We start from the raw sequence: 13,681 nt of genomic DNA, 5'->3' as shown, positions 1-13,681 counted from the left end.
TCAATTCTTTAGACATAGCTTTTCAATAAAATCTTGCTGAGAGGTACATTCTCAAATACGTGCAGAAGACTAAGCAACAACGTGTGACAATTTTTAAACTTCCTCAGCTCTTGAGGTACTAAACACACAGATGTTTGAGAAGACAGGCTTATGAATACAGCTTTACTGTCAACAAATCAGACAACATCTTTGCTGCCTGCTGCTAACACAGCAATCTCTTAAATTTAAAATTCTATGATAGTTTCTCCTGGATAAAGGGGAATTAGAATACATTCACATTCCATGAAATAAAAACATCAGAGATTTCCTTGTTGAAAACGGGCAATGCTTGCAATAGAAGCTAAGCTCAGTGTTGGCTTAGCCTAACAAATGTTTACATTTTTTAAGAAAAATAAATAATAATTTCACAAACCTACTCTGTCTCCTTTGACATAAGTGAGTCCGCAGAGCCTCCCAACTCTGAAATCGCTATAGGTGCTCATGACCTTGGTTTAAATCTTTTGACTTCTCTGTCGGACAAATGCTGCCATTTCTAATATGTGGGGCTGTCACCAGCCTCCACAGGCTTCACTCCATTCTCCGAGCGGCTGGCAGAACCAAGGATGATGACATCACTTCCTTGGATAAAGCTGTCTTCCATGTTCTACTGACAACTCAACAAACCCCAAATCACTACACTGACTTGCGGGACCGCTCACAGAATGGTTACGTCTGCCTGCACCCTTCTCCAACACCAGTCTGTGCCATGCATTGGCTATTCCAACCACAGTGATTTCAAGTTGACCCCTGTATTTCTGACTTTGAACTTTACCTCTGAGCAATGCCTTTATCCCGTTTTGTCTCCCACCAGTGGTTCCTATCCTTCACACACAAATATCCCTCCGTAAAACTATCCCCAGAGCCACGACTTACTCTCTTTAGAGCACCGACAAATTTCATCATGCTTCATCTGCTTATAAATCTCTCTTTGTATTTGATAGGAAACCCCTGGAGTCCAGGAGTCTTCATATTTGAAGTACAGGAGAGCTTCCTAACCTATTAGGTCCTTAGAATTACCTCGTGAGCATTTTTTTTTCATGGAACCAATGGTTATTTCTTAAAAAGCCCGCTCCCTGGGGTACCTGAGTAGCTCAGTAGGTTACGTGTCCAATTCTTGATTTTGGCTCAGGTCTTGATCTCACATTTGTGAGACCCTGCCCTGCATCAGGCTCCACAATGAACACAGAGCCTGCATGGGATTCTCTCTCTCTCTCTCTCTCTGCGCTTTCGCCACTCAAGCTTTCTCTCTCTCTAAATAAATAAACTTTTTTTTTTCTTAAAAAAAGCCCAATCTCCCTGGTCTCTCAGTGTGAAACTGTGTTCTAGTTCCATATCTTTGCCCTAGTTTTAGCCAAACTAGAAAACATGGAGAACATCTGAGGTAGTTTATAACATACATATGTACACAATTTCTTTTAGACTGTGTTTTCCCAAATATAAAATCCAAGCCTTGACCTAACTGGAGATTCTTATATTGGAAAAAACTATTTATATGAATGTACAGACATCTAGCTGCCTTCCTCTGAAGCACCAAATCTATCTGGGAACATCTTGCTATCCTCATTTCTCAATTTGATTTGTTACTCAAGTTCACATAATGTCGCCATCTTAAAATATTCCCACGCAACTTACTGCCTAAAATGAAAGGTGCCAATGAGATGAAGAACACAGGAGTGAAGACTTGAAACAAACCTAGGTACTATTCCTATTTTACAGGTGTAGAAATGGAGGCCCAGAAAACCCAAATGACTTGCCCTGAGTCACTTCTTGAGTGTGTTGGTGCCCAGACCACGATCTCCTCACACACACTACCACATTCTTCCTGCTCGCTCCCACTGTCTTTCCATCCTAATAATTTGAACACACAATGGCCATGGTGTTGAGCGAGCTGCTGTCATCCCAGTGATGACCACTGAAGTTCTTTCTTTTTAAGCGAATCGAATGTTCATTGTTATTTCGTCAGCTGAAATATCACTGGTTTTTAATCCTCTGAAAGGAGCATACACAAATATAAATACAAAAAAGCTGGTAAAAGCTCTTGAACCCTCAGTGTCTAAGCAAAGGCAGAAGGACACACAAATGCCTTCATCAAGAGGCACTTCTACTTCTCACTGTATTTACACAAGCAGAGAAAATAATGAGCATGCATATTTTGGTCCATGCATTAATCTCTTGCTGCTCCCTGTCTGAAAAATACCCATGCAAAGAGCCACTGGCTTCTAGATCTTAATTTACTGAACATTTCCTGTCAACATGTTACCACTGCATTACTGCTCTTCATTTCACAACCACACAATATCAAGAATCTCATCTCCAGCTTGAGCAGTAGGTGCAGAGACATATTAAGATGCACCATGTGAAAAGTTTCTTCCATTCATCATGTCAATTTCTGTGTGGTTGTCTAGTCTATAAAATGAAGGAGACAAATGTGGTGCTACCCTCATATGTCGTTTTAGCCCATAGTGAGAAAAACTATTTTATCATCTTTTGTAGAAAAATTAGGAAAGAGACTTCAACAAAAAGATTATGTGTTCTATTCATCAAAAAGGAAAAATATATATGATTCACCAGGAACAATGTGCGAGGTGATATGTGCTTTACTTACATTTTTCATTCAACCTTTGCAAAATTACAGAAAAGCATTATACTATTACAGATTTTTTTAAAAAGTGAAATTCAGGGAAATTAGTGAGCGTAGGCAATATCTAAAAACACAATGAAGAAATTTAGCTCTAAACTATGCAACTACCAATTTCACTTTTCAGATCCATGAGTTAAAAAATGCTAAGGATGACAGAAAATATGGAAAATATTCTAGACTAAATTTTTAAAGATTTTCAGTTCTATACCAATCAGAATATTAAATTTAAAATTAACTAGAGTTAATATTCCTGAAATATCTATTTTACAATGTAAAATCTCTAAATAAGATTTGGTATATTGTTTTTAAATATAAAGTTAATATTAGTTTTTTGATATATCATTTTGGAAAGACCCCAGGCTTCAAAATTGATACAAAAGTGTTGACTATGGTAGCTGCTATAAGAAATACATAAGGGGCTCCCAGGTGGTTCAGTCAGTTAAGCATTCGACTTTGGCTCAGGTCATGATCTGTGTTCATGGGTTGGAGCCTCACATTGGGCTCTGTGCTGACGGCTCAGACCTTGGAGCCTGCTTCAGATTCTGTGTCCCCCCGCTCTCTCTGTCCTTCCCCCGCTTGCACTCTGTCTCTCTCTCTCTCAAAAATAAATAAACATTAAACAAACATTGAATCATTATAAGTATTTGACCCTTTTTTAGGACCTACATCAAATCCTCAGGACAGGTGACTATTTGTTATCCCACAGAAGAAATCTAGAAAAATGTGTTTAATATGTGACATAGACTGAATGCTTGTGCCCCTCCTAATCTACTCTACTCTGTGATGGTATTTGGAGGTGGGGGCCTCTTGGATATGATTAGGTTATGAGGGTGGAGCCTTTATGAATGGAATTAGTGCCTTTATAAAGGAGGCCTCAGAGAGCTCCCTCAGCCCTTCTGCCATGTGAAGATACAGCACAAAGAAAACGGTCTACGAACCGAGAAGCAGGCACTCATCAGATACCAAATTGGCTAGTGCCTCCATCTTGGATTTCCCAGTCTTCAGAAGTATGAGAAATAAATTCATGTTGTTTATAAGCTGCTCAATCTACGTTATTCTGCTATAGCAGCCTGAACAGCCTAAGACAATACAAGTAGCATTTTATACACATAAATATTAGTATAATTTGTCCACTGCAATTTGCAAGAGAATGCCTAACAGTCCGGATGTAATTAAAAGCAATAATAACATATACTATTAGCACTCATTACATCATTTGTGTAAGAATGAATCTCAGAAATATATTCAGATAAAGGAATTCAAAATAGCTATAATTACTGGGGTGGGGGGTAGAGAAAAAATAAGCACAAAATCAGTCCAAAGTGTTTATATCCCTAGGAAGAAAACGGACTGGAGACATTTAGATAGTTATTTACAACATGCATAATTTCCAACATAATTTAAGACACCATTTAAGACTGAATAACAGCATCGTGGTAAGGCATATTAACATGTGTACTTGGGGAGTAAAGATACCTGGGCTCGACAATCAATGTCTGGTCCTAGCTGCTGGATGTTGGGAAAACAAATTTCCCTCTCTGAATCTGTGTTGTTATCTACAAAATGAAATCAGATTTAACTCATAGGGTTAACTCGAAGTGAACAGCATGATCTATGTAAACCATATCCATGCCTGGTCTATGAAAATTGCTCAACAAATATTATCATTAATATTTTTTAACTTTTTAATGTTTATTTATTTTGAGAGACAGAGAGAGGGAGAGAGAGAGCAGGGGAGGGGCAGGGAGAGAGGAGAGAGAAAATTCGAAGCAGGCTCTGTGCTATAAGCACAGAACCAGATGGGGGGCTTGAACTCACAAACAGGGAGATTATGACCTGAGCTGAAACATGTTCAACCGCCTGAGCCACCCAGGTGCCCTGTCATTAATATTATTAAAGTTATCACCAGTATCATCATCTTCCTAAGGTCAGAGTGAAAGTATGAGACTAGGTCAACCATAACTCCATGCACAGAGTACCTCAAATCAACTGGCTCTGGAATCCAGTGTGCTATTTTAGCGTGAAAAGTAACTAGAATGAGTACTGAAAAGTGATATTCCGATCTGGTAAGTTCAGAATAATGTAAACCATTTGATATGTAATATATATTATATGTATATATATTCTGGAATACATAGAGACAGAAATCCTTATAAATTAGCACGACTAGTGATTTCTACCAGAACAAGAGTGACAAAAATAAGAACAGTCATAGAAATACTATATATCCATTCACTCATTGCTTCACTCAGCACTGACTGCACAGTTAGCACGTGCTGGCCACGGCTTTGGCATACGCCCCTGGCCCTTGCCCTTCAGGAATTACTTAGAGGCCAACGGAGGACAGGCAGGAGGGACAGCCACTACTTCCAGTGGCTGAGAAGGCTCAGCAAAGTCTCCATGCAGGTGAGGACGAGGTGGTGGCTTCAACCTGGGGTGTAAGCTTTCTTGCACGCCTAGGAATCCAAAGGACACTAGGGTACTATCTAGAGGTAGCTCAGCACAGGGACCTTGGACTCTAGGCAAGGTGGGAAGGGCTCAGGGGACTGAAGACTGAGAGAAAAGGGGTCGAGAGGAGTTAAGTATGTCCCCGTGAAACCAACAAAGACTATGAATGTTCTCGCTCTTTCTGGAGTGGAGACCTGAGCAGAAATGTGATGGTGCTTCTTGAGGGCCCAGAAAGTGGTCTAGAATATTCTTAATTTATGTCGGAAAAAGACAAGACTACACTAGGAAATTCTAAAGGAATAACGGTAGCATTAAAAGGCAAGCTATGAGAGACTAGGTCACTGGAGAAAAGTAGATCGAAACAATTTTTTTTTAATTGGCAATGAAAAAGGAAAACCTCTAAAATAGGTCTATAGTCTCTATATTTTTGTTTTTATTTCTGTTTTCATACAAAGAAGCCATTCTGAAAGACTTAGAAAATACCACTGCAATGTTAATTCTTATTACCAATTCAATCAATTAAATGTCCTGTTCAAATAAATCACTAGACTTTGTTGGAAGAGTAATACTTCAGCCACATGAGAAATACTGCCTAGTGTGGAAACTAACAGCTATTCTCTAATTTTCAAGTAAAAACTACTTTTTATAATATTATAGCAATATTATTATTGCTATTATTTTTTTTCCCCTGTGAGCAAGCCTGTATTCACCACTGATAAGAACCTAGAATCCTATGGCATTGAGTGATTTTTTCCTTTGGCTAAATGATGTCATTTGGGAACATGCAAATGTGTAGAAATATCTTCATAGTAAAAAAAATTCATGTGAAAAAAAATAAAAGTAATTATTTAATTATCCAAGCTGTGTTCTTTTCAAAATGAAATTTTTTGGCAAATTTACTCCTTCTTTATCTTGAAACAATAAATATAACTATCTACTTTTTTAAATATCATATCCTACAGGATAATGAAAAAATGCACATGTTTTACTTACAATTATATTCATATATGGTTTATTTCCTTAAAAAGTTCAGTGATCATGCTTTTAAATAAATACATTTCATTGTGACAAAAAGTATGTGTCTACTTGACTAATGTTTCTTCACCTCTAACTACTTTAACCAGAAATCAGCATATTTCCTAAAATAAGCCTGACTTCTTTGTTAACTGTGGACAAGATTTTTAGACTCCATTAATAGAATTGTTGGCATTTCAGCTCACAGAAGTTAGCTAATAAAGAGAATGACCTTTGGTAACACGTATAACATTAATTCCTTTTGCATCCCGTCTCTAAGATATGGCAAACTTTTGTGGACACTTGTTTGCAAGAAATTCAATAGTTCATCTGCAGGGAAGAAAGAGCAGCTTCTTACATGGAGCAAGCAATTCATATGTGTGTGTGTGTGTGTATGTGTGTGTGTGTGTGTGTGTGTGTGTGTGAATATATATATTACATTTTGTATTTAAAAATTTTTTTTAACATTTATTTTTGAAAAACAGAGAGACAGAGCACAAGAAGAGAAAGGGCAGAGAGAAGGGGAGACACAGAATCCAGAGCACTCCAGGCTCTGAGCTGTAAGCACAGAGCCCAAGGTGGGGCTCGAACCCATGAACCCTGAGGTCATAACCTGAACCGAAGTTGGATACCTAACTGACTGAGCCACCCAGGTGCCCCTAACATTTCATCTTTTTAAACATATATAACTCCAATTAGAATCTTGGGTGTCTATATTATTAAAAAAAAATGGTGAGCCTAAGTATGATTGCTTTATTTAATAGCCCTTATTCCACAATAAATAATGCCGCTACTCCATATTCAAATACCTCCACTTCTTAGAATAAAGGCTACAGATTATTTTTATATGTGAATCCAAACACATATATACATGCATGAAAAATAAAATGGGCTATAGACATTCACCTTTGGAATGAAATATAGATGGTCACAGAAAAGATTTATTTTCTTGGAAAACTTTCAATAATTCAGCTTATTATAATCTCTAACGACCAACTGGAAAGCACTGTAGATATTTCCTATCACTGTGTAACAAGTTACCACTAACTGAGCAGCTTAAAACAATGTCCCATTTTTTACGCTAACAGTTTCATAAGTTTTGTAAAATTCAGATGTGGTATGGTTGGGTTCTCTGTTCAAGGTCATTAAAGGTTAGCATCAGAGTTTCTGCTGGGCTAGATTCCTTTGTTGATGCTCTAGAAAATAATCTGTTTCAAGTTTATTCAGGATGTGAGCGGAATTCAATTCCTTTTGGTTTTAGTACTGAGATCCTCTTCTTGCTGCCGTCAGTCAAGGATCACTCTCAGCTTCTAGAAGCCATGTGCATTGCTAGTCACATAGCCTCTCCATCTTTAAAGCCAGCAATAGAGAATTTATGTGTCAAATCTCTGTAGCTTTGAATTTTTGACTTCCTTTGTCTCTGAGCTCTAGACCATTGTTATAAATCATCATCATCATCATCATCATCATCATCATCATTGTTTCCAAGAGTCAGGTATCCTTTAAGAAGAGTCCATAAGATAGGTTCAACTCTGGTTTGCATTCAGTGTTTCTCCCATTGTGTTCTTGGGAATCAGGGATATGATTAGTCATCTATTTTGATGTCCTTAAATTTTCAGTAGCACTCGAGAAAATCCCCACACATCCTTTGAGTGAAGGTTAGACATTCTGTGGCAGGTAACCTCTCAAAGCGTCAATGGTGTTTCATCTCTAATGCTTTAAGTTCTAATGACCCTCAAGGAAGGGACACCTGATCTAATTTGGACTGATCAAGGAAAGGTTCGGAAGGATATGAGCCCTCAGCTGGGTAACTGGATTCACCGGAGGGGGTGCCCTGGTGAAAGAAGGGAGACATTCTAGATAGAAGGGATCACGTGGTCATAGGCACTGAAATGGGAAAGACAGGTGTGTTTATAGAAGTGGGAAAGAATGCTTCACGAACACGGTTCTGATTTATGTAGTATGTAGCTCAATCTCACCCTGTATGGGGGATAGATTTGGGCATACCACAGGCAGAAGGATGAGCTAGAAAGCTGTTATTAGAGTCTGTGGAGAGAATGACATGGGTACAGGTATAAGCAGGTCCTCAGACCAGGAGACTTAAAAGAGTAATGTATGGCCCCCAGCCTGGGAGGGAATGAATGGCTCACAGGGCTGTCAGACCATGATCACTGACAGGCCTTGGCCCGAGGGACAGGCATTAGCCAAGCAATCACAACTGGCCAGAGTGTGGGAGTGAGCCACGAGCAAGGGGGATTTGATCATGACCCTGAATAAAGGGCAACATCTGTGTAAGTAAAGTTCCTGACTCGGATCTGGATGGTTCTGAGCAATCAAGGAGAAGATGTGAAACCAAACACTCTCATGGGAAGGGAGCAGAATCTAACACCTTGGAAAGGACTGGGCTGGAAAGAGTGAGCAAAGCCAAGTCAGGAAGGAGATAAGGTGCATGGTGGATGTGTAGTTGCAGTAAGAAGCACCAATAATTCCTGTGTAGAAGAATCCCAACACTTCACCACTAATGCATCTGAACTCGGGAAGCTTCAATACCAACACGGATGTTTAGACAAGTCTGTGAAGCGGGGCGCCCTGGTGGCTCAGTCAGTTAAATGTCTGACTTCGGTTCAGGTCATGATGTCCTGGTTAGTGGGTTTGAGCCCCGTGTCAGGCTCTGTGCTGACAGCTCAGAGCCTGGAGGCTGCTTCGGATTCTGTGTCTCCCTGTCTCTCTCCGCCCCTCCCGTGCTCGCGCTCTGTCTCTCTCTCTCAAAAATAAATAAACATTCAAAAAAAGTCTGTGAAGATGTTAGGAGATCACAACGTTCCTATTTGCAGCTACATAAGGTCTGGCTGTTTGGACACAGTCGCTGACGTGCTTCAACAACAGGGAGCTCCAGCTTTTCCTTCTCCAAGTTCCCAGTGTTCACCCTCATGATCTGATGATTACAAAGTTGACTGTTATAAATGCATATCAACAAAAGTTCTCTTGAAAGTTTCAACTGTCAATGTGACTACCAGGGAAAGGGTCTTAGAAACCAAATGGAGAGTTTCCTATCACTGATAAAAGGCAGAGGAAAACCAAACTAGATTTATGAGTCATTTTTACCACTTCCACTAAAAGTCTAAAAAATATTTGATTTGTTTCATTTCCTCTAAGAAACTCTCTTATCCCTCCTTCGCATCCCTAAGAAGTACGAAACAACATCTAAATTATCAAAGACTTCTTTACCTATTCTCCTTTTAAAAAATGTTTGTATTCTATTTTTAAATGTTTTTTGAATATTCCTTTTGATGTGCTAACTAGGTTAGTCTATCACACTTAATAAAGACCTGAATTTCCAAAGGTGATTTCTGAAGCTGAGCAAACAACTAGGTTATGACAAAAAAAGAACAGTGAAAGCTATGTATTAGACTTTCCCCCAATGAATTATCAGTAAATTGCTTGTATTATTCAAGTGCAGATTCATACACTGGAGATTTCCAATATACAAAATAATTAAGCTTAATGAAAACTGACATTATATAGCTATCTGGCAAGGAGAAATAATTAGGTAGTGTCATCTGCACTTAACATTACCATTCAATATATATTTTACACAGAACTATTGATTGTGTATCATGGCTGAGAGCTAAGAATATAAGATTAAGAATCAAAAGTTGTCATGGGATAATTTTTCTGTCAACTTTGGTGGTTCACTGATGGGTTCTATTCCAGATACCTTGGACCCAAGGAAAAGAAATCAATTCAGTCAAATCAAATGAGGGAGGAGGGAAGTTTTTAAGAATTTAAAAATTCAGCTGGTCCTAATGATAAGCAAACTGGCCTGTTTGACTTTCAGGAACAATACAGTCTCTCTGTTGGACCACTTTTTGTCATTACAGATGCCTCCACTGGCACGAATCCACAGGGCCACCGTCCTCTACCGCTTACCATTAGATATCACAGACTTTGGATCACTTACTTAAAAAAATGTTTTTTAATATTTATTTATTTTTTGAGAGAGACAGAGACAGAGCACAAGCAGGGAAGGCACACAGAGAGAGGGAGACACAAATCTGAAGCAGCCTCCAGGCTCCGAGCTGTCAGCACAGAGCCCGATGTGGGACTCAAACTGACAAACTGTGAGATCGTGACCTGAGCCGAAGTCAGACACTTAACTGACTGAGCTACCCGGGCACCTGTGGATCACTTATTTTGCGTTTTCAAGAGTAAGACCAATTTCTTACAGGTTGGTCACTGGATGAATCACCATTAGATCAGATATCTATCTCTAATCCAATCAGAGGTTGGGCATTCAGGCACAGGATACAACATGGTCCCCTAGACCTATTTCTACCAGGGGCTGGGGGTGGATTTAATAAAATAAAAGATGTACAGTATGCAAACATAGCACACAGAAAGACTGGATATATAAACTGACCAATAATGAAACAACGGGTTTCAAAGCGAAATAAACATGAATTCAGTGGTGTGTATAGACCTAAAAACCTGACAGTCTTAGCTTCTCAGGAAGTAGGGAAAAAGAAAAAAAAAACATCTTTAACAAAAAGCTCTTCAAATACGTATAACCGTAGGAACTGGTTCGAATACATATTTACAAACATTTTTCTCCCTGACTTAGTCTCACCATCTTCAACCAGTCAACCTTCTGTAAACAATTTCAGGTAGGCACAATTCGCATTTTTTTCTTGTCCATTCTGCTTTGGTTAATCTGGGTGTTCAACAAGTCTGTGATGAGTTTAAGGGGTCCCCGTGTACCCATTTACAGCTACTGACAACCTAGGTACTTGGATGCAGACGTGGATACACTTCCACATGCCCAAAATAAATGTTAAAAGACCGATGGCAAATGACTCTAGTGGGAAACATTCTGACCACAATGATAAAATATTTTAGAGCAATGGAGACAAGGACCTTTTTAATTCTTTCGTCAGAGCAGGTGGCTAAGAGACCATCAAATTCATGCTCCTGAGCAGAGTGGCTGTAGACCCCAGGTCTAGGGATCCCCACCCTTCTTCATCTACGAAAGGCCATGTGACTGGTTTTCACCAATGGTTTGTAGGTGCAGTGATGCAACTGGCAATGCAATTGACAATGAGGTATAGGGATGACAGAGCTCTCAAGAGAGATGCTGGATCCTTCACCATTGTAGGAGGGAAAGCAGAGGGGCAGCCCCTGGTTACCATCCACTACCTCCATCTGTTGCATAAATGAGAAGCAAACTGCTATTGCATTAAGTCACTGCAATGTTGGAGTTGATTTGCCACAGCAACTACTGTTTCCTGAACTAAGACTCCTCCCTAAAAATGTAGAAGGTCAAAAACACAATGTAGAACAGGACGACAGAAAAGTACGATGCATTACTGAGAAATAAAAGCTGTCTTATAGAGAGCTTCATGATTCTTTCACACATACTCACATTACACACACACACACACACACACACACACACATACACACGCACTTTTTAAATGTGAAAACATGGTCCTAGGGTGGATCATTTATTTTGTGGGCAAGTGACTAAGTCTTGTTTTGAGACATTCTGGAACCTCAAACCAGCCCCTAACTGAATAACTCTTCTATCTTATGAATTTGAAATTGTTCTACCCAGGAGAATTGCCTGTGTGGTTGATAACCGAGGTGCGATTTCACACTTTAGCATCATATATTAGCAAACAATACAGGTTACATCAAAATGTTCTCCCTTTCCCTTCAGGAACCTGCAACTCTGGATCATCTAGGAAAAGAGAACCAGACTGAGAGACTGCGCTGTGGAATCTGATTTCCAGCAAGCTGACTGCATGCAGAGCCTTCCTTTATGGACAATTATGCGCCATTTGCATCCGGGGCAGGTGTTAATTCTGTTAAAGGAGTTTCAAGTACAAATCAGGCCATTTCAGACACCTTTTGAACATCTTAAATCAGATCGGTTACAATTCCCTCCCCACATCTGACTGTTCCGTTCCACTGCCAGGTTTGTGAGGAGAAGACAAACACCACAATTTACTTGCACTGGCAGCTCACAGCCCAGAACTGTAAGGAGGCAGCGTGCCCAGTACCTGATACTGCTCACGCTGCCCGTCTCTGATCCAAGCTTGCATCGCTCCAGTTGGCTGGCTACGATTTGGCGTTCTGCCTCCAGCTCTCGGGTCAGTCTCTCAAACTGTAATTCCTGAAATAAAACCACCAAAGAGATGAGTTCTATCATCTATTTGCAAAGGGGAATTCCTATCAAAGTGACATGATGGTCAAGGGGAAAAATGCAATTTATCAAGATGTCAAACAGGAGAAGCAGAGGATGCTGTTGGGAAACCCAAGAAGGGTTGGCAGTTCGGACAGAGCTGAGTTCAGATCTCAGTCCTGGCACCTGCTGGCTGTGGGGCCTTGAGTAAGTTATTTAATCTTTCTTATATCGATTTCATCACCTGTAAAATGGGCTTACAATACTTATTCCGTAAAGTCGGGGTGAGGATTAAATGAGCCCGCCCATGAAAAACTATTCTTTGGCTGGCGGCCAGCACCCAATGGATATTAATACTTCCTCCATTAAGGTTGTAACATCCCATGAAATGTTAAAAGAAACAATTTTTCTATCATTTGGAGTACTGTGTTTATTCCCTGTTGGGTTCTAGCTGCCTCTCTACTAACTTGATCGTAATATTACTTACATATATTGTAGACTGAAGAAAAATAATGCTTATACTTCTGTAGGCTTTAAACTCCAGGAGAAAGGCAATGATACTGATCCTATACAACCTAATTACTAAATGAATATCTTTTGAGATATTTGCTGTATCACCTTAAAAAAAACCAATTAAACCAATGAAGAATGCTTTGAAGAATGCCTGAAATCCACTGTTAAAGGGTCAACATTAACGAAAAATGATTCAATCGGTGCATCAAGGATCTTAGCTGTTCCAATTATAGGACTTTTGTACCACATTTTCATCTTGCATTATATTTTCCCATACACTTAAGTTTTTTACTAAACATAATTATAGCAAAGCATATATTTTCACTAAAATTTTCAGGAAAAGTTTTTACAATGTCACATTTAATTTCTGTAAAATGTAAGTTATCTGCACAGTTATGTTTTGGGTAGGGGAAAACAAAAATGCTGGAGAATACTGAAAATACAGGTTAGTTTGGAAGGATTGTAACTCGCCACATCGCAGAGATGTGTCTTCCCATAAAAGTTGCATTTGTTTTCTTTGTTGCCCTGGGACATTCTTGGGGGATACCTGTAAAAAGCAGGATCTGGCGTGTCCTCCATACATATTAAAAATTCCCTTGGCCTTTTCCACAGGAGATTTCTTTTCTGTTAACAACATTATTTGGGGGAACCAAGAGACACTTTACAAATGAGAGCTCAACTTTTCCTTTAAGGTGCTAAAACTGAGGAAGCATGTTATGGGAGCTCAAATCTTTCTTCTTACATGTTCTGAAGGATGGCAAAGATTATTCGTAAGGACGAAAAACCAAGACCTCTACCAAAATGCATTTTTGTGTACCTAACCTCCACCGCTTCTTCCAGCAAGT

General features: G+C 39.4%; 1 protein-coding gene across 1 annotated transcript in view; it reads right to left on the bottom strand.

The window, feature by feature from the left end:
• Window positions 1–13,681, bottom strand: part of CTNND2 (catenin delta 2) — a 938,499-nt gene that overhangs the window by 571,806 nt on the left and 353,012 nt on the right. The window contains exon 3 of the mRNA XM_049648272.1: window positions 12,202–12,314. Within this exon, the coding sequence (XP_049504229.1) occupies window positions 12,202–12,314 (113 nt within the window). The remainder of the gene's footprint in view (window positions 1–12,201; window positions 12,315–13,681) is intronic.

This window comes from Panthera uncia (assembly GCF_023721935.1).
Source record: "Panthera uncia isolate 11264 chromosome A1 unlocalized genomic scaffold, Puncia_PCG_1.0 HiC_scaffold_17, whole genome shotgun sequence".
NCBI classification, from domain to species: Eukaryota; Metazoa; Chordata; class Mammalia; order Carnivora; family Felidae; genus Panthera; species Panthera uncia.
Note: the sequence above shows the minus strand (reverse complement) of the source record. Positions and strands in the feature narration are given on the sequence as shown.